The sequence below is a fragment of the Lathamus discolor genome, chromosome 4 (genome assembly GCF_037157495.1).
Source record: "Lathamus discolor isolate bLatDis1 chromosome 4, bLatDis1.hap1, whole genome shotgun sequence".
Taxonomy (NCBI): Eukaryota; Metazoa; Chordata; class Aves; order Psittaciformes; family Psittacidae; genus Lathamus; species Lathamus discolor.
Genome location: NC_088887.1, coordinates 97,522,013 through 97,549,956, shown reverse-complemented (window position 1 = coordinate 97,549,956; position 27,944 = coordinate 97,522,013). Strand labels below are relative to the sequence as shown.

Here is a 27,944-nt window from a genome sequence, read left to right as displayed (position 1 = left end):
TTCTTCTGGTATCCTTGGAGAAGCTGTGGTGGCAACAATGCTTGTTGTTTCCTGTCTGAAGAAATATTACATATATGGGAGCCAGATTTCTAAATATTTACACTGCAAAGACCATGTTCTTTTGTGTTAACATGAATGGTAAGATTTTAAAGTTGATTTTAAATGGTAAGATCTTAAAGATTTTTAAGAGTTCTTTAGACACTTACTCTCCCTACCTGGCAGCAAGGGCTGCGTCAAGCCCATCTGTGTTTGCTCGTTCAGGAGGCATGTATATAGGATATGAAATCCAAGGGGATGCTTCCATACTGGCAACCCTCCAGCAATCTTCAGTCTCCAGCTGAGGTAATGGCAGGACCGCCTGCCCTGCAGTCATGAGCAAGGGCATGAGCAAGTCATGGTAACCAAGGTGCTGGATCCATGCAGTGATGACACAAGCACCTCTGGTTCCAGCTCATTGATGGATACAGTTCATTAAAAAACAGCAGGTGGACTTGTATGGACTATCGGGCAGTTTCAGTTACTGCCCAAACCTGAAGGTGGTCAATTGTTTTGTGGCTGAATTTTTGAAATATTTAGCGTTTTGTAAATGAGCTATGTGATGAAATTTCTTTTCCCACTTTGAACAAAAACTGAGTAACACAATTCATAACAATTATCAATTTCAATGGTTTATTTTTCATTTCATAAACCTTAATGGATGTGAAAAGGAATTACAGTCTTTGAGAATCCCATTTTCACGCTTAGAGTAAGGCTTACAAAAAATAAAGAGAACTGCAAGGATATACCTGATGAAAATGAATAAGCAAAGAAAAACAGGTGGAATGGAAATGTCCATATTTAAAAACAGCATTAAAAAATTATTTTCAAACATGCCACTTCAGATGCACTTTGTTTAGTCGAGACCATCGCTTGGATCATTAACTGAACAGTGACCACACTACACAGATAGATAAGTTAAAACTCATTTACGTTTCTTTTCTTTATTCAGTATCTCTTGTCTAAGACGAGAACTATATGGGCCCAATTTAAAGAACTGCTTCACATGCTGTAATGAGAAGTTTATAGCCCAAAAGACTAGTAACTACTCAAAATTAATATAAGTTAGTGTGGGCAAAAGCAAGCACTTAACCAATGACAATACTATTACTTTCTTTTTCAGGCTTGTTGATGTCTATTATGTGCATACAACATTTATAGCTCAACCCTTTCTGAGTTCCTTTTCCACAGATTTTTAAGGTCAGAAACAGATTCATCTGTAGCACAAGGCTTTTAAAGCCTTTGTGCTTTAAAAGTAGCTGGACTTTGTTCAAACATTCAAAAAATCATCTCTTGAGCTGCAACTAATCATAGAAGACTTAATTCCTCAAGGAAATTGTTCTGGGAAAGTTATAAGCAGACATAGCAGGAATTTATAATGGAAGTTGGCCTGCGACCATGGGCTCATCTCAAAAATGTTTACACATCTGAGTATCTCATTAAAGACACATATAAAGACCCAGTGCTGCACCAAGCATCAGGATGTAGACTGTAGGCAGCTTTGTGATGCTTTCCTGAAATTCGTGAGAGTTACACAAAGGCACCTTCCCACAGGGAGCTCACGTTCACGTAGTATGGTTTTCAAGCTGTTCTGATTATCAGTTTTAAAAAGTAATATAGTCTAGCTCTCAGAAAAGGCAGAATCTTATTTAATTACATGTCAATCTTTTCATAGTGTCTGTATACAGGCAGTGTCCTGGAGCCATGGAAGGAGCAAGAGTTGCAAGTCTATCTTTCAGGTACCTGGAGATCTGAGCTGAATGTCTGCGTTCCAGACATAAAAGGAATTAGGCTGCAAAAGGTGTGATTTTCTCAAATCCACCCCGTGCCCACACCAAGGGAGAACTAGATAAGCTAGGTTAACAGGGAGAGGCAAAATGGGGAAGTGAAATTCAGGTATAGGCACCAAAAGCTCCCACTGTGTGTGATCTTGAACCCTCACCCTTCTTTACAAAATGGAGCTAGAAAAACAGCTTTTCTTATTACCTCAGTGATTAAACACCACACACCAAACATGGGAGACTCAAATCTCTTCTCTGCCTGAAGGAACTAACATTTACATCTCCCATAAGAACCCTCTAATGACTCGGCTAAATGATATAATACCTTGGACTCTCACAACTCTTCTCCCGTTATAGCTCTAATACTCTTCATGATGTGCTTAAATATGCACTGCAGCAAACACCAAGCCCTGATCTTCTTCTCCTGTACCTTGCTGACTGTTCTAACCAGCGAGCTTCACAGTTAGAATCAGCCCGAGCCAGTCAAGTCCTGTGAGCATTTTATCGTTCCATGCAAACCAGACAGTTCCAAGCGGCGATTTGAGACCTCCACCAGCTCAAGGATGTGTGTGTTTGGAGACAAGGGTGTGCTGCCGGGAAGTGAGAACATGAGCAGCTTTCTGGGCACTGGTGCACACCAGGCTGCTAGAGAAAAAAGGGGAGAGCACAAACCTGTACCCCTCTTTGTAAGAATGCGGGATACCCAACAAATTTCGCTCTTAAAGAGCCCCTGGAGAGGGTCTTGTTGATGGGACAGTGCCATAACGCTGATGGTGAGAATGTTGGGTTTGTGCAGCCATGAGATACCTGCCTACCTGCTGGGCAGCTGCGTGTGCGTGCCAACACCTGCAAGGACATGAAGGAAAATCTGGCAGACATGCACACATCGAGCATCTTCACAGATCTCACGGTCATTGCTCCGCAACAAGAAGCAGCTCGGTTTGTGACCAGGGAGACCGGGAACAGCCCTGCCACGGTGGGCGCATCAAGCTTTGCCATTTGGCTCTGGAGAGGCCCACGCGGTCTCTCTCGCCCTGTGGGATGCTGGCACTGAAACCGTGTGGGAAGGTCGGTCGATTTCACCTCAGTTCTATTCAGCAACTTGAACATACCGTTGAACAGCATTATTTTCAGAGCAGCTCTCCCGTGCTTTTCCTCTCATCCGAAGCTGCTTCTCTCACACACGTGTCCCTTGTGATGAACGATCTCCCCTGACCCGCGGGGCGCCGGTGCCACCGCCACCGGGACCGCACCTCCTGCCCTGCCGGCTGCTGAGCGCGGACAGCGCCTGGGGGTGGGTGATGCGCGGCGGCCATTGCGGGGCATGAAGGGAGTCACCCGCCGCGACCCCCGCCGGGGGACAGGGAAACACAAAGGGGAAGGCAGCTTCCAAGAGAGGCAGCCCCGCTTTCCCCATGCGCGCGGGGAAGGAACGGGCAGGAATATTCTGGACCGAGGGAGGGGAGGAAGGAGAAGGTGATGAATAACTTGGATAAATCTGCAACGGAGCCGAAGCGGGGGGGAGGGAGGCGGCAGCAGCAGGTCATGTGAGGCACAGTCATGCTGCGGGCCCGAAGGAGAGGCACAGAGGGGCGGCCGGCGGAGGGGAAGGACAGAACTACAGAGGGAGGAAGCCGTGCGCCCGCCGGGCGCCCCTGCCCACCCCGGAGTGCCGCCACGCGGGGACACCCCCCTGCCCCCCCTGCCCCCCCCACGGGCTCGGCGCCGCTCGGCAATTTCCGCCACGCGAACCGATCCTATTTCCGCCGGCCTCGGCCAGACGGGCTTTATGTCTGTCAGCGGGGCGCGCATGCGCGGCGGCCGCCGCCATCTTACGTTGTCTCTCGCCCGCCCTCCCCTTTAGCGAGCGTTCCCCTCCCCCCGCCGCGCGCGGCGCCCTCCTCCAGCGCTCCGTGCGGAGACGGGGCCGGGGCCGGGGCCGGGCGGCGGGCAGAGCCGGCGGCGGAGCGGCCGCGGCCGGCCTGCGGGGAAGAAAGGACGGGGCGGGCGCACACGCGGGAGGAGCACTGCTCCCGGGCGCGGTGCGGCGGAGGAAGAGCGGGTGCCGCTTGTTATAAAGGGGGAGGAGACGGAGGGGGAAGGAAGAGCGTGCGGAGCGGAGCCTTCTCCAGAGACAGCCAGACACAGAGGGAGGAGAGAGAGGCTGCCTGGCTGGCTCCCCCTTCCTCCCTCCCTCTCTTCTTTTGATGGACTCCCTTGTCGGGCTGCTGCTGCTTTTCGTTTCTCCTTATTTCGTCTTTTTAATACGCAAAATGATTCAGCTCCATGGCTGCCACTGACGGGGATGTCCCTGCCCGGCTCAGCCTGCCGCTGCCGCCCTCCTGTGCGCCAGTCCTGTACGTATCTGCGCTCTTCTACTACTACTACTACAGCAGTGATGGCGAGGGGCGCCATCCGCCCCGCTGGACTGCCCTGAGGGCCCGGCGGCTGCCCTCACCCCGCCGAGGAGAAAGAGGCGGCGGCCCGGTGGCGCCCGCCTCGGGGAGGGCGGTTCTGCCGGCTGCCGGCGAGCCGCGGGGAGGAAGGGGCTCGCCCCCGGGGCCACCGGCATTTCTTCCGGCCCCTGCCAACCCCCGGGAGAGGCGCAGTCGGTGGGCGGGGGGGTGGCGGCTGAGGAAGGGGGTGGCGGTGGCAGTCGAAAGGGGGTGGGGGGCGAGAGGGAGAAAGAAAGTGAATGGCGGAGGATTGAAAGTGTCACATTCAGAGGCGCTAATCTATAGGCGGCGGAGGACCGGTCCTCGCCCCCTCTCTGTCTCTGAGGGGAGGAGGAGGGGAGGGGGGTGGTTAGCGGCGGTGCCGAGGCGCCTCAGCCCATGCTCTGCGGGAGCCGGGGGGATTGTGCGTGGTTTCTCTCTGCCCTGCCGTGAGCGCAAAGCTAACTGTGTGTGCGTGTGTGTGTGTGTGTGTGTCTGTCTCTCTCCATACCGGGGGATTGCACTCTTAAAATACACCCGATACAATGCACCAGCCTGACTCAGCCGCAGACATTAGTGCTAGGAAGATGGCGCACCCGGCAATGTTTCCTAGAAGGGGTAGCAGCAGTAGCAGCGGCAGCAGCTGCGTTACTGCTCCCACTGCACCAGGTACCGGCGTTGGGAGCCCTGCCCTCTCTGCCGAGGATTATCAGCCGCCTTTGCTGGTCCAGCCGCCGCCTCCGTCTCCTGCAACATCTTCATCAGCGGGTCCACAGCCGACACCCCCTCCTCCACAAAGCCTGAACCTCCTCTCGCAGTCTCAGCTCCAGCCACAGCCTCTTTCACAGACCGGAGCTCAAATGAAAAAGAAAAGTGGCTTCCAAATCACCAGTGTGACCCCTGCTCAAATATCAGCTAGTATGAGCTCTAATAACAGCATAGCTGAGGATACGGAAAGCTACGATGACCTGGATGAGTCCCACACTGAAGATCTGTCATCTTCGGAAATCTTGGATGTTTCTTTATCCAGGGCCACTGACTTGGGAGAACCTGAGAGGAGCTCTTCTGAAGAGACTTTAAATAACTTCCAAGAGGCAGAGACTCCTGGGGCTGTTTCTCCAAACCAGCCTCATCTTCCTCAGCAGCATGCTCCTCTGCCTCATCACCCACAGCAGAGTGTTGTGATCAATGGAAGTGTTCACCCCCATCATGTTCATCACCACCACCATCTTCACCACCACCATCATGGACACCACCATCCGTCGCATCCTGGGGTGGGCAGTGCCCCAGTTTCTGGAGGACCACCGCCCAGTCCATCATTTAGAAAACTATCAACAACTGGAAGCTCTGACAATGTCATATCAACTGCACCAGTTTCTGCTGCATCATCCACTGGTTCCCCGGCACCTGTCGTGTCTAATATCCGCACTACAAGTACTCCTGGCAATTTAGGTGTAAGTCCTGCTACCGGAACTAGTACCTTAAATAATATGGGTAGTGGTAGTTCTAGTGTGGCAAGTGGTGTGATTGGTACTATAAACTTGAGCAACATCACGAGTACTTCTAATGTAAATGCTTTGTCTGGAACTGGCAGCAATGTTAATGTGAATATCTTGAGTGGTGTTGGCAATGGTACGAGTGCTTCCTCTAGTGTCATTAACAATGTTACTAATCCAACTGCAGGAATGGCAGTGGGATCAAGCCAGCAGCAGCCTGCATCTGGCACGTCAAGGTTTAGGGTTGTAAAATTAGATTCTAGTTCTGAACCTTTCAAAAAAGGTAGATGGACATGCACTGAATTCTATGATAAAGAAAGCACTGTTGCAGTTTCAGAAGGAGTAGCAGTAAACAAAGCAGTAGAGACAATAAAACAAAATCCGCTTGAAGTGACTTCTGAAAGGGAGAGCACCAGTGGGAGTTCTGTTAGCAGCAATGTAAGCACACTGAGTCACTATACAGAAAGTGTGGGAAGTGGAGAAATGGGAGCACCTCCTGTGGTACAGCAGCAAGCATTTCAAGGTGTGGGTCCGCAGCAGATGGATTTTAGCTGTGCTGCTCCTCCGGCAATTCCAGCATCAAGTATACCACAGAGTGTTTCTCAATCACAGCTTGCACAAGTCCAGCTGCATTCTCAAGAAGTAAACTATCCACAGCAGAAGCCAGGGGTCCAGCCTCCTGCACAGGCCAGTCTAACCACTGTGACTGGGGTTCAGCCAGCCCCAGTTAATATACTAGGTGTATCCCCATCTATGGGCCACCAGCAACCTGGCATTCAAAGTATGGCTCAGCAGCAGCTACCGTATTCTCAGCCGGCACCACCTGTGCAGACTTTGCCAGTTGTGCAGCAGCAGCAGTTGCAGTATGGACAACAGCAGCAGCAGCAGCAACAGACAGTTCCTACACAGATGGCCGCAGGTCACGTTAAGTCGATGAACCAAAACTCTGTGACGGGGCCTGTACCAGACTACATTCAGCATCAGCAGATACTTCAGGCTCCAGCCCCTGCCATGCAGCCTAGTTCTACAGGAGTAGGAGCAGGGCAACCGGTTCCCGTTGCCCAGGCACAGGGCATGCAGCCTTCAGTACAAGCACATCCAGCTGCTGCCCCAGCTCAGCCTGTTGCACATGCTCCAGCAGCAATACCAGGTGTAGGTACCAGTGGTCAAATGCTGAATGTTGGGCAGCAAGGGAGTGTAACTGCTGTGGTGCAACCACCGTCTGCTGCAAACCAAATTCCACCTCCAGTTATGCCGTCAACGGCTGCTCCTCCATCTTCACAAGTAGTGCAGCCTGTGCAGACAGGAATAATGCAGCAGGGATTACAGGCTAGCGCTTCAGGCCTTCCTCAGCAAATGGTCATTGCTCAGCAAAGCACTTTGTTACCTGTACAGCCACAGGCACAAGGAGTGGAATCTGTCGTCCAAGGGATGACTGGCCAGCAGCTGCCTGCGGTTAGCCCTATACCTTCTGCTAGTACTGTTCCTGCACCAAGTCAAGCTGGTTCAGCTGTGCCTCCTGGCATACCTTCTGCTTCTATAGGTTTGGGACAGCCGCAGAACATAACACAAGCTTCTGCTGTGCAGAATGGGAATTTGTCTCAAAGTGTTAGTCAGCCTCCCTTGCTATCAACAAGTATAGGTATGCCAGTGGCACAGAGTGTGCCACAGCAGATGCCGCTAAGCTCTACCCAGTTCCCCACACAATCACTGGCTCAGCCCGTTGTAAGCCAAATTGAAGATGGCAGACGCCCTACAGAACCTTCCTTGGTGGGTTTACCTCAAGCTGCCAGTGGTGAGAGTGGTGTCGGAGCGTCAGCTGTTTCGGATGGCGGTAGCAGCAATGTGCCATCCTCTGCTTCCCTCTTTCCGCTGAAGGTGCTGCCATTGACGACGCCTCTTGTAGATGGTGAGGATGAAAGGTAAGACTGCTTGTAACTTTATTAAAGATAGATTGCCTGATAGTTTGTTTTGCACTAACTTGCAGGTCTCGTTACAGCCGTTCTGTGAAATGAAGCAGTGTGATGTTTGTGTCTAATTAGAAATGTTATTTCTCAGGTCCCAGCGCATGTAGGTATTATATTAAAAGACTTGTTTGTCTCTTGAGGGGGTGGGTTGTATTGATTATGCTCTGAAACTACTGCGTGGGTAAATTGTGTTTAACAATCTGTGACAGTGTGTGTATTGCCATTGTATAGAGGAAGACAAAAGAATACTGTGGAATGTGGGTATGATAGTAGTGATTGTAGTTTAGATTATTTATTATATTGAAATAATATTTATTCTTAGGGGTTTTTTTTGGGTTTGTTTTTTTTGGGGGGGGTTGTTTTTTGGTGGGATTTTTTTTTTTTTTTTTTTTACAAGCCTGGACTTCATCCTGCTTCAGCTTCTCTTTTTCAAGTATTGCCTTTACGCAGGCTGAACCAGTTGTGAGTCTGTGGTGTATGTAGAAACCTTGTCTTTGACAGCCAAGCAACACTTTAGGCAAATGAGTATGGTGGGAAAAGGGAGGTTCAGCCACACTGTTGTGGCTCTTTAAATTGAACTTGGGGCACTTTTGGTCCTGGTGGTTTTGCTTCAAAGCATTAATCCATTGTGAGAGCCACTCAGGCCTGTGGAGGAGTGGTGAGCCTTTGAATCTGGCGCACTGATTCTCTGCAGTCACGGTAAGAAACTGCACATGTTCTCCCACTTGCACTTTTTCAGATAAATGACCATTGGCTGGTTCTAGTAGTATGTGCATGTGAATAATCTTATTTGACAGCATTTGCAGAGAAGCTGTGTATCAGCTGTGAAAGGTCCTTGCATGTGCAGGCTGAATTGATCTGAACAGTGGTTCTAGAGTGCAATTCTTTGATATTAATTACGTCTGGAAATTCCTTGCTATATTGAGGATCTCTTGTGACACGCATTTACAAATGGACAGCAATACTGTGGTGGTTCTCCCAGAAAACTTCCTGTCTAAGCAGCAGCTACATTAATGGAAGTAACTTCAAGATAAACAACTTGTCTTAACAGTGTGGGAGAGGACAGAAAAGAAAATCTGAAGACTTGGGGGGGGGGATAAGGCAGTAAACACCTACATGGGGTGGAAAATGCGATAGCAATGGGAGGTGAAGTGCTTCTGAAGTATCATCTTGGTGCTGTATCTTAAGTCAGGAGTAATATCAGTGGCCAAATTTTATTAAAAAAAAAACCCAAACCAAAACAGGTTGCTGGGAGAGGCTTGATTCTTACTGTTGAAAATACTAATTCTATCAGCAGTTTCTGATTATGTTGATCATGAGGTGTTGACTGCCTTAGTGGCTTTCATCATGTCTTTCTAAGATGCCAGAGAGCTATAATGAGTAGCAGCTTGTCTTCCAGAAGTGCTAGAAGACAAGTCCCAACACTGTTTCATTCTGATTGTTTTCTAGTCAATAAGTATGTGAAGGTGGTAGAAGACAGATTGAGGTGTTAAAGCCCACAGTATCACCAGTATGCTACTAGCAGTGAATTTTCTCAAATGTTTTTTCATTTTCCTTCCTTTGATTTTTCTACAGCAGAACATTAATTCTGCTCTTCATGTGTCCTGTTTGTGTTTGGTAGTGTTTTGTGTGTTGCTGTTTTTTTTTCTAACCAAGCATCCAACCAAAGCTCCTTAAGCTTTCAGGGTTGACTAAGAGGATCATAAGCTCATTGATACTCATTGTTTTGAAAAATGACATCTAGCATGTGACTGTACCCTGATTTTAAGAGCATATGTTAGCTGTTTGTCACGATTGGTAATTTTTCTAGAATACTTAAATCCCCCAGGGTAACAATAGCCAGAAATACCTTCTTCCTCTGTTATTTAGCTAGCCAAAGATCATATCCTTTCTTCTCCCATGCGCGTTGTGTCTTTGTTCAATCTGTCATCTCCAGGTAGGCTACACTTTTGTTTAGCTGCTGTTGGAAAATCATTTAAATTCTTTACACAGAGCAGGATATGACTCTATTAAATGGAGACCAAAAATAATTGTGGCTTTTTTGCATGGCAGTAGTGGTCAGGTCAGTTGTGTACAATCAGGTAATTTATAGCAGCAGTTCTCCCTGTATATGTGTAACATTAAAAACTTAGTGCCATTGCTTCTGTTTCCTGTTCAATGGGATGACAGGGCAAGGTATTAACTGTATTGTGATCTTGACTGGAATTTCTTTTGGTTGGGAGCTTAGACCTCATTGCTCACTAGAGGTAGTGCAAGCTATGCTGTTCTGCTTGGCCTCTCACTTCTCTGGCCACTGGATTTCTCTAACTAGAGTTCTCTAGAAAGCTTTTTGTTTGTTAGATTATACCCTCTTCTACAGGAGATAAAGGGTAGTGTATTGTAAAAGTACATGAACATTTAAGAAGCAGGTATACTGTAAATATGTAAAATTCTCATTTCTCTGTCTCATGTGCATACACATATATACATCCCTGAAGATTTATATCAATACATCCCCAGTGGTTATAAACCTGGCAAGGGAGAAGGTAGAAGAAAGAAGTAAGTGATGACATAATTGGGCCAGTGAAGAAGCTGTAAAATTCCGTATAGTGTGCCTTTGAAAAAACAGCTGACCCATGTAATGCCTTGTTTAGATTAACTCCCAGGTTTCCTTAAACCTGTATATAATTGTGTTTAAAGATGTGCCAGTATCTTTAAGACTTTAGCCCTGTTCATTTTTTTTGAACACCATTTGCAGCTCTTTCTATGCCTGTTATCAGGGCATATCAGCCTTTTAATTATAGACAGTGTGGAATGTATCCTCTTTGAAAACTGTAACCTTTATTTCCCTGGTATGAATGATTCCTTTAATGTCTCTTTATTTCAAGTCATAGTAAAGATGAACAAAAAAGGAGCTGTTTGACAGAATGCTGTATGGAAAATTAATTTACAAATTTTATTAAAGGGAGGATACAAATAATACTGTTAGTTTCTGTATTTAAAAGACAAAGCAAAACAACCCAACCAAAAAACAAATGCAAAGAAACCCCCCACCGCTAGTTCTCCTGATTAGTCTGTCATTAGCTTGTGGGGTATGCCATAAATATTTGTATGTTTGTAGATTCATCCTCTCTTCTAATATTTCCATATGCAAAAATGCAGGTAACTTTCTATTTTTTTTTTTAGCTTGAATCATGGTATGGACTCATTTTAGTATGTGATTCTCATATAGTTTCTTGGTTTTGCATTAGTTACCTTGATTTATTAGTTGAGTTATTAAATCCTGTCAATTTTAGATATGGTCTTTTGATCTTAGTATTTAATTTCTAGGATGAAATAAAAAACTTCTAAAATATGAAACAAAAAATTCTAAAAAAAAAAAGTTTTTTTATGCTTTTGAAACTTAAGTATGGGGAAGTACTTATTGCAGTGAATTCTTTCGTATATCAGTTTTATATCTCTCCTAGACTGTACTTTACTGTGCTTTGGATGCTTGCAGTAAGATTTTGTACAGACTTGTATAAGTCCTGAATTACCTGTGAGGTAAAAACTTAAAAAAAAATCAATGTATTTTGCAGCATTTATAAAGGCTGCTCTAACTGAATTATTTTAACTTAATCTCAAATGTTGTTTACCGTTACTCAAAAGCAGATTTTGTGAATGAAGGATAAGAGAGCTAATGACTGCCTCCCCGTCCTTGACTGCATTTTTCATGGAGTTGCTTTCATTCTTTAGTCTGATGCAAGTTTTTTTTTTTCACCTGTTTGTGCATTTCATCCAACAGTGAAGCGAAACAGAAAGGAGGAAAAGGTGATGATAAACACAGAAAACCATCATAGAGATATTCTTTATTATCTGACAATCTCATGGTTTTATTTTCAAGAGAAATTTTTATTAGAAGGTCCCTTTACAGCTAGATGAAGGAAGAGTGGAGGGAATGTTTTCTGTATAGGTTGTATGTTATAGCTTGTTACTAAGTCTGTGGAAGGGCTGGAAGACTAAACCTGAATGTGAGAATTGAAAGACTTGTGAACAGCCTTTGAGAATCTCTAGTAGTAGTAACTAGCAGTATTTGAACTTGTAAAGCAAGAATACAGTCAGGAAACTGGAAAATTTTCATCATGTATGTGAGTAGTAGGAAGGGTGAACAGGTGCAGATGAGATTTTTACAGCTGTAACTGAGTACTTTCCAAAGATCTTAATAAGATGTGGCAAACGTATTAAAGTAGAACTGGAAATTTCAGTTGAACATTATTTTTGATGTATTTTTTTTTTTCCCCCAAGCTGTTTCAAAGTTTATATGGGCTTTTTGTTTGCTGTAGGTCTTGCTTCTGTATATATGATGAAAAAGGGAGATACTTCCAGAAGATGCTTCAAAACAAAGGATTTGTGGTGGCTTAGCATAGATGGTGGTGTTTCTGGAGTTGCATCCTAGGGGCAGTGTTGCTATTCTCCATTTTTCAGATTTTAAACTTGCTTAAGAGTTGTGCCACCAATTTGAAAATTGCATAAGTTGAGTTCAAAAAGTCTCTTCATATCTTCAATTTGGCTATTAATGGAAGGTGAAAACATAGTTACCCTCAGTTATGACAAGTCACATGAATAAAAAGAGAGTGCTTTGGCAAAGAAAATGTAGTTGCTGTTGTGTCATGCTGAGAAGTCCAGCTTCTCATTTCATCTGATGAAATAAAATACCTGCTGTTTGTGGAATTGACTTTCATCTCTCTGCTCCAAGTAAAGAACAATATAGAATTTAAGGCCTGCACCTTGTATCTGCTGGCCAAATGTAGGTGTCAGTAACTGTTTGGATGGACCTTTTTCTGATGTCTTTTATACATGCGTTCTCTGCATGCCATGGTGTACCTTGAACTAAGGATTGCTACACTGCTTGGTATTGCATTCTTTTTTTAAAGACACGAAGAATTCAGATTTCAGGGGGTTATAAAAGCAGTAATTTAGCACTTAAGGCAGATTGTTCGAGGTGCTGAGAAATGTATCTCTCTAGCTGATAACGTGATTTTCAGAAAATGTTCCTTAGCACTGTCGCTGTGGCTGCTCTTTGGAAATCACAGAATCACAGAATCCCAAGGGTTGGAAGGGACCTAAAATGGTCAGTGTATAAGCAGACTAAATCATCTACGTATGTGCATGTGAAAACAAAAGGCTTAAAAATATTTCATGTTGAAATGCAATCTTTGTTACCGTTTTAAGATTTGCATTCTTTACAGGCTAATCTGGAAATCAGAATTATCTGTTTGTAAGTCTGTGTATTGGTAGTGAAGTGTTCCAGCCTTTAGGAATTACTGTGATCTAGATAATGCCACAACAGAGTAATGACTGTAACAGTCAGTGGGAAGCTAACAAAGTTTTGAGGATGGGAGGGGAAAATAATAATACTACCTCTGTCCCCGATAAAAACCCCAAAACCCAACCCACCCTGAAATGTTAATGTATCTTGTTTAAGTGTAGGTAGACATATGGATAGCATACCTCTGCGTCAAAACCTCACTTAAAATAATGCTGTGAACTTCACAGAGCGTAATAAAGTAAATAAGTCTTTTCAGATCTGTCTCTCAGCTTAGGAAGTAGATGAAGTTGTAAACAATACTGCTAGTAAAGTCCTTTTAAAAGAAAGGACTACACATACCTGGATATCAGTGTAATAATAGCAAGTGTATCCTTGCTATGACCTTTTGGGGAATAATTTGTGATCTGGATTTGCGGATTGGTGTAGGTGAAAAATAAAAAAACAGAAGAGAACAATGTGTCTGTTCTCATTGATTTAATGCACTGCTTCTCTTTTTATTAATTTATGAGACTAAAATGTGCTGTATACAATACATATTGTATTTCAACAAATGACAGTTTTTTTTGAAGTGGGCCTATACCTTTCATTTACTGCACTCAGGCCACCAAAGACAATGCTATTAAGGAAGAGCATGCTCTAACAGCAGATTAAGCAGGGACTAAGGGTAAGATTGTTCAGTAAATTATTTCATGGTAATAATGATCACTGTAAATAAGGAACTAGTTTATTGTCAATGTGATTGTACCAGAAACCGTAGCCTAAAGTTAAGATGGAAGGAACTCTTGAGTGACTAGAGATACCACTTTATTTCTTTTAGCCTGTTCTAAAGCATTCACAGCTAGGAAGGGCATGATGGAAGTGCCTTATAATTATGGTATCAGACTGGAGCACCTGATCATCCTTCTGGTTTTAATGTCTTGCAACACTTTAACTCCTGCTGTGCCTTTAGAATTTGCTAACAAATATAGTAAACGTTCAACACTCAGCTGTGGTGTAGAAATCCTTATCAGCTCATTTTGTGCAAGCCTCCAAGCACCTATAGTGCATTACTGGTGTCTGATGCAGGATTTGGTTTGTGGTTGCAGTTATATGAAGAAGTCTTCATTTTCCACTGAAGCTGGATGGACTTTCTCAAGAGAGAGATTTAGAGGTTATAAATGTTTGGCAGGCAGGGATTTTAATGATCCCGTATGTGCAAATGCTAGAGTATTGCCTGTGATAGTTCAGTGTTGGTTACCTCATGGATTTGTTAGTACCTGCTGAATGAGGGCTTCTGTCTTGGGTGCTGTGTAGGGGTCAAGAATGGTGCTCATGATAGTTCAAATGCAATATTATGCTTTAATAACTAAATGAAATTTTGTTAATTTTTGTCACTTGCAAAGTAAAATCTTGAGCACTTGTGAAGGTAAAAAAGTCACACTAAACTGGTTCACCATTTTTCTTTACAATTTCTTTAAATTATTTTGGTGTTATTTTTCATATGTCAGGAATTACTCCTTTTTTTTTTTTCTTCTACTCTACAGTCTTATGTTACACTTATGGATCTTGACTTCAGCTAAGTTGTTTTAACCTTTTTTTTTTTTAATAATTCAGTTAGTAATTTTCCAGACTTTTTGCTAGTCTTTTCATCATAATATTCTAAGTTAAAATGTACATTCAGCCTAAACATTACTACTGTACACTTAAAATAATGCTATACAGATTATTTAAAAAAACCTACCTCAACAACAAGAAAACCATTTAAATGGGGCTCTATAAAAGCAAGAATATGTTTCAGTGTGAGTGTTGCTCCATATGTGCTTCATATATGAAGCCAAACATTCACCACTGAGCTAAGTGTGAAAAACTCACATGTAGGTATGTCTGTATTTGGGCACTTAGGCCAGTGTGTGTTGTCATGTTTTTTCTTTGTATTTGTGTTCATAGTACTGTTTTTGAGATGTTTAGTGTTGGTGGAGCTTCATATATTAAGTACCTTTGATGGTCAGGACATGTTTTAAGTGTCATAGGCATTCAGGCTTGAAGTCATTGTATCAGTTTGTTTCCTCTTGCAGTGCAGGGGGTTAGGGATGGTCCAGAACTGTTTAAGCTCTGTTGTTCAGCAGAGAATGGCTACCTAAACAAACCACTCTACAATTAGCCTTCCTTGCTGGGGTTGTACAAACTACAATGGGTACAGAGTAGGAAGAAGTAAAGCAGTTTGAGGTTTTGTTTATCATCAAGGATTAGAAATTCAACACATTTTTTTAAGCTGTAATCTTTAAAGAGCAACAAATGTAGGTACCACTGATGCATGTTTTTTTAAAATGAAATTCTCAGAAAACTGTGCTTCGTATTTAATAAAACTTATGGGGTATCTTGATCAGCTGTTTATATACTTTTGAATAACCCATTCTTTTGAATACAGTGGGAGTACAGTTTTATAAATTGCTGAAACAGGCAGCAGAAGATCCCGTAAGTTTAGACATAACAAAGATATGAAAGGGCCCACAGCCTGTTTCAGACGGAACAAAGATATGGGAGGGCCCGCAGCCTGTTAAAACAATAATTTATAGACAGTAGTTTTGGTAAGGTATAGATTTGTTAACAGCTGGAAGTTGGCTGTGGGGTGTTTTATAATGTCCTGCTTAAGTGTGCTAAACCACTTGGCCAGGCAGATTGTTTGAGCTTGTGTGTGATTTAAGTACTTGTCCAGCCTCCTGTTTGTATGCCTTTTTTTTTTAGGGTGGGGGGTGGGTGTTCTAATTAGCATGGATATCCAGCAGGAACTTTTCAGGGCTCTGATTTCTTCATGCGTAATCAAGATTTGAACTTCTCCAGCAGTCACTTAAGCAACAGTATCAAAGTACTGTGCTAAGCACTGGGGACAGTACTGAAAGCTGCTGAAAATGTGGATACATGTTCAACGATAGTCTTAGTGCCTTAATACATTTAATAGCAGATTTTTTTTTACCACTACACTGCAGTGTAGTTGTTCAAGATGAGTCATGCAGGTAAGGTAATTTCAGCTCAGGGTCCTATTAGTGTATGCTTATTTTTGTTATACTTGGTGCATTCCTATAAGATCAGAAGGTGCAAATCAAATGTAAGTTACACCATTTGTTTGCAGACACTGTTGATCTTTTATTTGACTCATGAGACTATAGATTACAATAACAGCTCTAGTTACTGGTAGCCGAATGTTAATCTTCTGTGCTTGTGTATCTAGTCAGTAGTCCTTTTAATTGCATAGTGTTAAGTTTCTGAATTTAGCATCTGTTGAGAGTTGCTTGTGCTTGCTTCAGAAATGTTATTTTTTTCTTTAAATTGTAAACAAATGTATGGTATGGAAGTAACTTCTTAGGTTTTTCCAGTCACTTTGACCTCCCTGTGCAATATAGAGGGATGAAATCCCTGTCAAGATGAGAGAAAACTTAAATGTCTTTTAAGCTTCCTCTGACCTTTGCTTCACCCAACTCCATCACAGTTGTGTATAGAAGACAGAGGTAATGTCTGGCAGACATAAATTACATATAAGAAACTGCAGAAATCAAGTGATTAAAAATGCAACCATACTAAATTTATATTTCTATATATTTAGTGCTGTTACAGCTTGTAAGGAAGATGGTGATTAAAAATTAACCTGGTAACTCGTGTATGGTTGTTTTCACTTCCTATTGCGACTGCAATTTTGAGATATTTCTCTTTTTAAAGAGGCACAAGCAAAAACTTCTCAGGCAGAATCTAAATTGTGAGTGACTTGTTTGGCATGATATTGCCACTGAGTTGGGGTAAGCAGAGTAATAAAAATAACTTCTCTAGATTTCCTGGAAGATTATTTTCAGCTTGGTAATTTTACTGCATATATATGTCAAAGTATCATAATGTGTTTTTGTACCATGTGAAAAGATTCCATATGTCTCTGAGGAAGCTTTCCTGTGGACTACAAACAGCATTTTAATTCTTACCTCTAGGTTGACTCTGACAGAAGTGGAATATTTTTGTTCCCTCTAGGGTTTCATGAGGCTTCATGCAGCAATGCTTGCCCTATCGAAAGGCACGTAAGGGGAAGCAGAACACCTTAAAATCATAGAATAGTTAAGGTTGGAAAGGACCTTAAAATCGTCTACTTCCAACCCCCCTGCCATGGGCAGGGACACCTCACACTAAACTTGGGATGTTTCATGATTGTTGTGTGTGTAGAAATTTGTGCATGGTGTTAGTTGTCATTGTCCCTTTGTCACTTGCAGTATGGGGTTCTCAAACTCTGAGCATCCCTGAAACCTAGCAAGGATTTTGTAGTAAGAATTAGTTTATATTCAGCATTCTTGTTTGCTTGTTATGAGCTGTTTAGTGAAAATCTTCACCTGGCCTTAACTTGAAATGTCTGCTGAACATCTTGATTAATTCCTTGGTAAATTATTTGGTCTAAAATTCTGAATGCTGCCTATCTATATATGTGTATATGAGAACATACAAGGCTTAGTTCTTTAAAAAAGAAACAACCAAACCTAAAACAACTGAACAAACTTGCTGGTGAGAGAAGGAGCAATTGCTGCTCTTATTGTTTCATTTCTTGCATTCATACAAAATAAGATCAAGTAAAAGTAAAATACAAGGAACCATGAGTTAATGTCTACGTATTTTAAGTACTTGTTAAATAATTTACTGTAGCAGTCAAATGAATTCGAGGTATAAATGTACCTCTTTAATCTGTTGAATGAGGTTATTATGTTAAGAATGGATCGGCATATTGCACTGCCAAGTGTTTCTTTAGTAGGTCTAATATCCTAAATTGGGTGAAATGGCAAGTTACTCATAAATGTTCAGGGACTGGTGCAGGATGTGCATATGCCTGCATGTTCTGTTCTTTCTTTCCAGTTCCATAATTGCTTGTGAAAAGGAGGAGTTCCCAAGCACATACTTGATTGGAGGGAGAGGTGGGAGGAATGAAAGTGTGAAATGTTTATGATGGTGATTTTGGTTTTCTTCTTTCTTTTTCTGGTAGGGAAAGGGATTTTAATTTTTGAAATGGTATCAGGCATGTATGTGTTAGAGCCAAGTATATGCAGTTCTTGGCAAGACAGCATCTTCTTATTTATGAGCTGGTAGCTAAAAAGGCCTGGTTGTGAACTGGGGCTCTGCTTTTCTGGCTGCTTTATAACAAAGAGCAGAAAAGGCAATCCTAAAGGACTTGCTGTTTGATGTCCATATCATTTCTGAATTGATTTTGAGATGGTGATGCTTTAAAGCAGGCAAAATCTTAAATGTTTTTAGTGGTTTCTGAAAAACCAGAACAGCAAAGCAAGATAGGCTGTCTATTCTTGTAGAGATGTAACCTGTTAATAATAAAGTATGCCATCTTTGGAATACTGCTGCATTGAAAATTGAGTCACTGTTCTGTCACGAAAGCATGGGTTAATCTCTTTTGTAAGGTTTCACAGACTCTGCTCTTGGGATGTGTAGATTCTTAGTGCTGCTTGTTTATGCTGGAGCATGGTGAAGTAAATGAGCAGTCTTTTTATTTCATTGGAAATTAACATGTAAATGGAAGATGATGGCTTGCATGAAGATGTTTTATAGCTTCCAGAGAGTTCTGTGATCTGTGGGAGAGAGAAAATAAGTAATAACAAGTTATAGCAAGCCATTGTGGCTAGCAGTACTTATCTTTACTTTTTCCATTTGCCTGACCAGAATCCAATCTCTGGGAATGTTTAATATGTATATTTACTGTCTAAATACTTAAAGGACTTAGAACATGCTTTTTAGTGCCTGTGAAGTTACTGGATAAAAGTGTTTTCTTTTGAAATATTACAAGCAGTCCTCCAAAGAATTCTGTAAAGGATGTTGAAATTGTGTGAAGCATTTGTAGGTATTTCCGAATAGAGTTTTGTCTTGATACTTACTGATGTAAAAATTAAGAAAGCCATGCGAACTTCCCTCTTAATACTTCTGAGCTGGGGAGATGTTTAAGGAAGCTTGCCTATTCCAGTCTCAGAATATGATAAACTAAATAATTCTTAATGCTCCAGGGGCATCTATGTTTTACAAATATGTAGAATGTCTTACTCATGTTGCAGGAACAAAAAAAAAAACCCACAAAAAACCAAAAAAACCCCACTGAACACTGGGATATCTTCTTAAATGATGGATGATTAAGTCAGATCAATGTAACCATGCAGTTATCCAGAATCCCAAATACCCTTTCTTTAGTGCTTCTACATTGGCTTTAAAAATCCTTTTATTTGGTGAATTTACAGGTACTCTTTAGAATTCCTTCCTCAAAGCTGCTCTTTGAGTCAGATAGCTCTGGATCAGAAGTACTTTCTAGGCACTAGATCTGCTGTCTGTGATGTAAGAGAAGGTCGGTATCTTCTGGTTTAAGCCTATGGCCTTTTTGGATGCAGACTAACCTTCCTATGCTTTTGTTCCTGTGATCACTAGACCAGTCAAATAGATTACATTCATGGAATAATACTACCATGTGGGTTTGCACAATTTTGTTCAGCAGTTGCATGTTTTTCAGCCACTGATTTGTGTTTTCCTCTTCTATTGAAAGAGGCAAGATGTAAAAACGAAGCCCTTACAGAAATCATGAGGTTGCCAGAAAGATCTGCATTTTGCCTCAGAAATAGAGTTAAAAGTAGTTACCACTGGTAGTCTTGTCTGCCTAAAGTGGCCACAAAAGAAATGTATCAGACGTGTTTGCTGGGAAAAGCAGGCTTTTTTTCTTTTATAAAGAAGATCTAGGCATGTCTGAATACTATTTAGTTATAGTGTCTGTCAGTGAATGTGACTAGTTTCTGTAGGATTGTCCTTAAGTGATAAACAAAGGCTGCTTGTAATCTCAAACTGGTAAGAAATGGTTTGAAATGCAGTATCTGAAAAGAGATTTGCAATTTTTTTCTGGTGACATAAGCAGCTTTTCTCTCTGTAAGTGTATTGATGTTAGTGAGTTGAATTAAGATTGCAGAGGCATGAAATGTGAAAATTAAGACTCTCTTCAGTTCTGGCTTTTCTGAAAAATAAAACAGAAGTCATGTATAAAACATGCCAATGAACCTCTAAAAAGCCAGGATGGCTGCTCTTTGACTTGGCAGCTTGATCTTTAAGACCCATACTTGTGTTAATTCATCTGCTTAAGTAATGGATGACAATAACAGAGCAAGCTGCTGAAGAAGGAAGCTGAATAGAGCCCTGTGAAAACTTGAAAATCCTGAATTATTTTTTGGAACAGTTTATAGTGGAGATTCTGAACCTTTAGCTTTCTACAAGAAAGGTATTTAGAAATGTATGTGCTATTCTTACCATCTATGCAAATTGTTGGGAAGACATGGAAGAGTTTCTCTCTGTTCCCTCTTGATGGCTTATGGCTAGAGGCCCACTGCTGTAGGAAGAAGTGGAGAAGCATTTGGCCACCTGGAGTGGGTTTTGCAGAGTGGCTAGTATGCTACAGTGTTGTTGGGATGCTGTAAATCCTTGGAAATGACTGTTTTAATTTATGCTTAACTGTTGAGGCCAGCACCTTCCAGAAGTATAAGTAATAGAAACAATTGGTCGATGTTAATTGTAGATTTATGAGGTTAACGTTTTATGTGCATGCAGATAGCATTTTAAGATTTCCTAGTGTATTTGCTTTTCTTGATGTGAACTGTTTGTGTTGTAGCTTTACCATATTACTGGTTCAAAAGTTTGTTCTGCTCCTTTCTGGATAACGTTGGCAAAAAGCTGTGCAAGTGTTGCAGGGTTCTGCTGCTTGAATTAATGCATTGTGTTTCTAAACCTCAGAATGTGTCTTGCAGTATTCCTGCTTTAGCACTGTGGTGTTTGCATTTTTCATTTTTCTGGTTTGGCTTGGCATCTGCCATTCTTTGTCTAACAACTGTTGATGAATTGTAAATCCTTTGGTTCAGGAAAATGAGTCTGGCTGTTGGTGAGTGAGAAGCAATGAAAGGGGGTAAGAAAAGGGATGGTAATGAGCGATTAAATTTTTAAACTAAGTTTGGGTGCTGCTAATTCCACTTGTCAGATTGTGGGAAGACCTCTGTATGTGTTATTTTCCCTTCTTTATTTTCCTGGAGAGTCACTTTTACCAAGAAGCCCTTTGTGTTTTAGGCTAGGTTTGCTTGCTTCTAGTGTTTGGTGCCAGGAGGAAGTGGAGCCAGTGTTAGGACCACTGGCTTTCCTTTTCCCTTACTTCACGCATATCTTCAAGTACTGTGAATTGTATTTTTCTGGTCACTTTTGCCTTCCTAAGGATTTTCCACTCATACCCGCTATTACTGCGGTGAATTAATACGTTTGAGTTAGAAATCTGTTGCCAAATGTGCCACTATGGTCATTCAGTTGTGGTGTGGACAGCAGATACAAAGCCCAGAATGCCCATTTTGTAAATTAAATGAGTCCTTTTAACTCGAGACTTTAAAAACAAAAAGCTAATGAGTTAAGGCCTGCTGTGTTTCTGGAGCCTGTCCGACAACATCTCAGAATTCAGTTGTGGTGGTGTATATATATATTTTTTTTTTAATAAATGACTAAAGATGATCTACAGGGATTAGAAGGAATTCAAAGTAATACCTACATCAAGAAACAAATCTCTAAAGCTGAATGGTAAACCTACATCAGACTTCCAATTGAGACAGTGACTCAGAAGGAGCCTAAAGCTATGATAACACACCCACTTTTTTTGTACTTTAAATTATAAATGAGAACTAGTTCAGAACAAGATCTGGACCTTATGTGCCCTCACATAATTTGGGAACAGGAGGACATGAGTAAAATTGCCTTGGCTAATTTTAAAGCAGGTTTCGTCTGTGGAACGTATTGCCACAAGATCCTGTGGAGGCCTAGAAATTAGCAGCACTTAAAAAGAAATGGGTATGTGTGTGTATGATTATGTAGGAAATTATACAGAATTATGATAGTACATGAAAAATTAAATGCCTTTTTTCTTCAGCTTTTGTGACTTCTTCTAGTTAAATCAGGGAAAGCAAGTACATCTTTGAGCTAGATATGCTGTAGCTGCTGCTTTCACCTTTTTTCAGTGATTTGTAGAGTACTTCGTGCTAGCAACTGTTGTTGAAGTGAGGATACTGCACTGTACCTTCTTCCAAACAGAAATCAACTACAACTTAAGATTCTTTTTATTTAACTTTACTGAAAATAGTGTTGAAGTATGAAGGCAGGAGAGGAAACTGAGTCAAATGGAAAAACGGGTACAAAAGGTGGCCATACATACCCTTGGGTGTTGCTTGTAGAAATGTGAATGATAGCAATTGATCCATGGCTGCTAAAAGCTAGCTGTGATGCACTGATGGGTCATGACTTTATGGAGTTGCGAAAGTTTAGAGGTTTTTGCATCTTTAAAGTAGGGAAAGGTGTAACAACTTCCCTACTCTAGCAAAGCACAGGTCAGAAATTAAGATGTCATGTAAGCAGAAACAGGATATTTACAGTTTCATTAACAAAAAAACCCACTCACAGTAGTTATTTTTCAGGAAGCTGTTCTCGTGCTTGAAAAACATAATGGTCAGCACGGCAATGGCTGAAAAGAGCATTTTGGATGCTATAGCACTGGCATTAGAGTCTCATTGGCAAACATCCAGGCGGCGTGCAAGAGAAGAAAAATGCTTTAAATGTTAAACAAAGCTTCAAAAGGTAGCTTCTGATGGCTACACCCTCTAGAACTTATAAATGGTATGCCTGTTTAACAAAATATTGGAGACTGAGCTTAAAGTCCCATCAAGACACAATAGACAGCAACAATTGTTATTGGCGACACAAAATAATTACATATAGGAACACATGTAGGGCAGCTAGTTGCGAAGAATAACTGAAGTTGTACAGAGTATAGTGGTAGCTGCACCAGTGAGGTAAAAAAAAAATGAACTTCAACAGCTGACTTTTCCTTTTCTCCCTGCTTGTGTATTTTCAAATGCTTGGTTGTATGTCAGGATATACTGTAGACCTTTCTAGGTCAGTTCTTCATAACAACTAAATATATTTGCATGTTTGTGGTGGAAATGAAGTATGTTGTTTGTCCTTTTGCAGGATACTGCAGGTAGGAGGAGGAGGGATGGACTTTAGCAGCTTCTTTGCCTGTTCTGCCAAGAGTCACCCCTGGCAGTTACATCCTGCCCCAGGGGAGGAAAGATGCCTTCTGTTGTGATAACCTCTCTTAGAGTGTCTGTGGATAACTCCATTAGCTCTTGCTAATGAATAAATAGGCAAGTAGCAAGCACTTAAAATTGCCAGCTTCTCAGTTTTATTGCTGCCTGCAAAGGACTTTGGATAAAAGATTTGAAATGCTTATTTCCCCTTCCAATTTTCAGATAAATGCTGCTATTAAAGTGGCTCTGAACTGTCTTCGCAGTAAAAAACAATCAAAAACCCAAACAAAACCCCCCCCCCAAAAACCAACCAACCAAAAACCACAAAAACCCAAACAAATAAATAATTAAATAAAAAGCCAACAAGAAGAGAACAGGATATTTCGGCTCAATTCATGTCTGTGTGGGTACATCTGCAAACAGGGCATTAATAGTTACTGTAAAGAGTGTTACCAGGACTCCAAGGTCTGACATATTTTCAAAACACTCCCTCATCACAGTACATTAAATGAGTAACACTGACGAGGAATTTCACTTTATGCTGCTACTAAATTCTGGAGCATGTCTTTCAGGACTTTCAGATTTCTGCAGTTGGTGGTGTATCTGATGCTCTGCAGATCAGCAAGCGCATCAGAGGTCACTAAACCCTAAAGGAGACAAGTAATCTACTTAGGGTATTTTTTCTGACTTTATTTAGAACTTCTGGTTTGTAATATATTGAAAATAGCTTACTTTGTATTTCTGTGTTAATCCATCCAGCAGCAGAATAAAATGTGCGTATCTTGTACAATCCACAAATAAATGTTTTACTTAACAAGCTTTTCCTTATGGGAAGGACTTGAGTCAAAACCTGGAATAAGACAAGCCCCAGGTACCATATCTGTCTGTTTCTCTCCTTTTATCATATGGCTGTTGGCTGAACATTAGTGTTGTATTTGATCTACAGCAAATACAGGAATCCTATTTCAGAAGCTGGAGGAGTCTGCAGACTTTCCAGGGGTTATACTTGGTCTTTGGAGGGGATGTTTGATTAGATTTTAAAGCAGTGTGATGTGGATTATACAACAATAATGCAATTATGTTGCAGGTTAGCAGTGGAATGAGTAATAAATCAAATGCAGGAAGCCTGTTGATCTTGTTTTAAACATAAGAAGTTTGGCAAAGCTTACTCTTTTTAATTCTTAAATTAATCACAGTCACTAAGGCCAATAAATTACTTTTAATGTTTTCAAGCTATAAGATACAAACTGTCTCATATGTTCCCCATTGACTGCAACATCAGGTAGTATTGGAGGGTATTATTATGCTTGGCTTAAAATACAAAATTCAAAAAAGAATGTAATACACTCCAAGTCATTGCACAGCATGTGTGATGTACAATACCAGTTAGGAAATGTGGGTTTGCTTAGTGTTAGTGCCTTGGCATGAATTTCTGTATTTAATCAATTTTCTTGTCTGTAACCTGGTTTATGTAGTTAAGTTCATCTAGACTTACCTTTCCTGCGCCTTGATGAAGCATCTTGAATATGAGACTATAAACTACTGTGTAACAGTAAAATAGGATTAGTGAAGTTTATACTTTACTACTGTCCAGGACACCTATTTCTTTCTCATGGTAGATGTGTTTGAAATTTGCATCATGTTGTGTAGGTGATAGTGTAAAATGCTGTGTTCGTGGGAACACAAAGGTGATGAATTAATTGTTCAGTTAGTTTTCAGTGTCTTGCACTTCTCTGGGAATGGGTGCAACATTGTTGGGAGTGGAATGAAATACCCATAAAGGAATAAATGTTGGTGCCTGCCATGTGCCATATTGTCCTCGTGTATATAAGAAAAGAACAGACATGAATATCTTACATTCTTGGAGGATAAACTGTGTGCTAAAAATTAGGGAGGAGGATGCAACCACATGGAAAAACTACTTGCGTGTAGCTTTACTCCTTAAGAAAATGTAACTGACCCTTTCTAATATAACTTTACCTCTGTAAAGCATCCTATAAGAAGGGGGTCTGAAGAAGTTAGTGGCTTCATTGATCTGCGGGGTTATTTTGCACTTGATCTGTATCATGATAAAGACAGCTATTTGTATATTGCTGAGCAATGCAGGACAGTAGGGCCTTTGAAGATCAGGACTATAAGCTTAGTTGTGGGGAAATTTCTTATGCTCATGAAGGTGGTTAAGTAGCCAAAATACAGGACAAAGAAGGGGTGCTGATAATCAAGACTAGAAGGAATATGTTCCTATGAAAGAAATACTCTGGTGAGGAATGTTTATGAAAACTTGTGGGTGAGGAGAGGCAGGTAGGAAAATAAAGCCAAATCCACTGACTAAATATATCTTCCCGCAGATACTAGTGTGTAATAGTATGTGTTAGTTTAGCCCTTTATTTTAAGCTGTTGAATTTGGTTATGTTCAAGTTTGTCTAATTAGAGTGTCAAGCTCCTTTTTCAGAAGCGTTTTACGCACTGTCTTTGACTAGGGCTTTTTTGCTGATCTTCCAAGCATTAATCTTGTCTTTTATCTTCCATATTTATGGTACTGTGTGTGTAAGAATTCTATATGTATTGTGCTGCTTCCTGCATGCAACAGTATATGCCTATGATGAACAATTCAGCAGTCTAAGAGGCTAAACCAAACAACCCACGTAATTCTGTAGGACACTGGCTGCTGGGTTGGATAAGTTTATAAATCTAATTAGTCTAATAACTTAATGCCAGCAATTTTAATAGGTACCTTTTGCAAAACTGTTGTGCAGTCTGCCATGATTTCAGTGTAAGTGTTTGAAGAATGCAATATTGGTTAATAGGCTGTGGGGATGGATAGAAAGGTGTTGCTGCTGGATCAGGGCTTTAAGATAAGGTGTTCCTGCTATGCTACTTAGTTTTAACCAGTTAATAAAAGGAGTTAAGTGTTAACTCTATTTTGCCTTTGAAAAGAATTGTCACTGCTGTTTGTGTTTTGGAAATGATCATGCTTTTTCAATTAGGGGTTTGAAACTAATAGAAGACGGTGATGAAATGGATTGCCAAGTTCCTAGTACTGCTGAGTACTTAGATACTTCGGTTTGGTTAATTGATGTGGCTTAAATACTTCTTAAAACTGTATACCAAAATGGTATCAAAGTTCTTTTAAGTAAAAAATGAATCATGCAAGCAGAGTGAGGATGAAGATAAAGCTCAGAGGAGAATATAAGGAAGCCAGAAGAGCTTGGTGCGTAATTTGTACTGTGTAAATTGCTTTGAAATCAGTTACTCCTGATGTCAGTGCCCTTAAAAAAAGCAAAAGAGATCAGAAACACTTGCATGTAATACAGATCTCTGGAAAAATCACTACTTATGTTAGTGACGACTTCTAAAATAGAAACTGCTAAAATCCAGAAGCCAGATACTAGATGGAAAAGTAGAAATTCAGTGGTAGTGTTTACTGATAAATGTATAATTCATTGGAATTAGACTGAAATGCAAGAATATTTGCATTGTTTGAAGTTCATATGAAAAAGATGAACTGTTCTAAGGGCAGTAAACCTGATTCAGATACTGTGTAATGCTGTTTTTCTGTTTTGTCTTGGATGATCTGATCTCACATGTTTTTTAAGCTTTTCAGTTGCCACACAAAAGAACCTTACATTGCATTCCAACATCAAAACAAGCTCTTAAATGCTTTTGTTTGTGCTGATAGTTTTCATCCTCTAAAGGTTAATATAATCAGTTCAAATAATTAGCTGTGTAATAGAAAGCCTACTTAATTAAAAGAGTCCCAACACCTGAGGCTTAATGCATGGAAGTCCCAGCTGTGGAGGGCAATGGACAAACAAATCTTTTCCTTAACTCTTTAATTGATACTTGATCATTCTTGTAATCCTAATTAGGACTAGGAAAAGGATTCTTAAAATATTTAGCATTTATGATGTTAAAGTTACTCTGTTCTGTATCTAGGTGGGATTAATTTCAAAGCCTTTGACAAATGATTATTGTTTCTAGCTATTTGGAACCCATTTCTCCATGGAGGAAAAGGATGAGTGATGTAGCCAGGGAAGAATTTTCTATTGGAATTTACTCATAGTTGTCTAAAAATTCATTGAGATTTTGTACTGCAACTGCTTATTTATGATCTTTTTTTCTCTGAATGGCTCTCTAAGGGAACATTAGCAAGAGGGGGAGAAATATGAATTGCCATAGTTTGACAGAGTTGACTATATTAGTTCTTCGAACATGTAATCGAACTCTTGCACCAGTGAACCCCCAAAATGGGAATCTGGGTATTTTCTGGATATCTTGAGAATTTTGATTTTTCACAACTTTGACCTTTGTTTGAGTAGTTTCTGAAACTTTTTATATCCTTAAGGTTATCAATAATGTAGCTTTAGCTGAAAGCATACATGTATTTAAGAGTTTTTATTGAAGCCAGTGGGATTATTCAGTGTCATGTTACATCTACTGTTTGCAGTTTAGTGTTTTCTTCATCATTAATGTGGCTATTAGTTTGTAAAAACTAGAGCAGACATCTTTGCTTTAAAAATCTCCAAACCTTTGATGTTTAAAGCTTTATTCTGTAATACATAATATAGAAATGCAATATGAAATGCCCATGATAATTTCAAAATCTTTGGCCCAGTTTAAATAAATAACTGGTTTTAAAGAGTCCCGAGTGACTGTAGGAGCAGCAATTTTGTCTCCTTAATTCTGCTTGTGGGGCTCAAGTTAATACAGTTCAACACTTAAAACTCAACCAACCTCATGCTAATATTCATGCTTCAAGAGGGTTAAATTATTTGCTTTCTTGCTCTTTTGGTTTATTTAGTAGTCTTGACATAGGCTCTCTTCAAATGCAATGTGTCCCAAAGCATCCTGATG

At 41.0% G+C, this 27,944-nt stretch overlaps 1 protein-coding gene across 7 annotated transcripts in view; it reads left to right on the top strand.

Annotated features, from left to right (window-relative positions):
• Nucleotides 1-3,765: 3,765 nt before the first annotated feature.
• TSC22D1 (TSC22 domain family member 1) overlaps nt 3,766-27,944 on the top strand; it is a 95,479-nt gene continuing 71,300 nt past the window's right edge. For 3 of the 7 annotated variants that reach the window (XR_010612393.1, XR_010612394.1, XR_010612395.1), the window contains exons 1-2: nt 3,767-4,174; nt 4,807-7,670. Coding sequence is in view for 3 of the 7 variants with exons in the window: in XM_065678205.1 (XP_065534277.1) it covers nt 4,840-7,670; nt 12,017-12,095 (2,910 nt within the window). In the remaining 4 variants the exon portion in view is untranslated. Of the gene's footprint in view, nt 4,175-4,797; nt 7,671-12,016; nt 12,111-27,944 lie in introns of those variants that run through there. The other 4 variants (XM_065678205.1, XR_010612392.1, XM_065678203.1 and 1 more) reach the window with 4 other exon arrangements.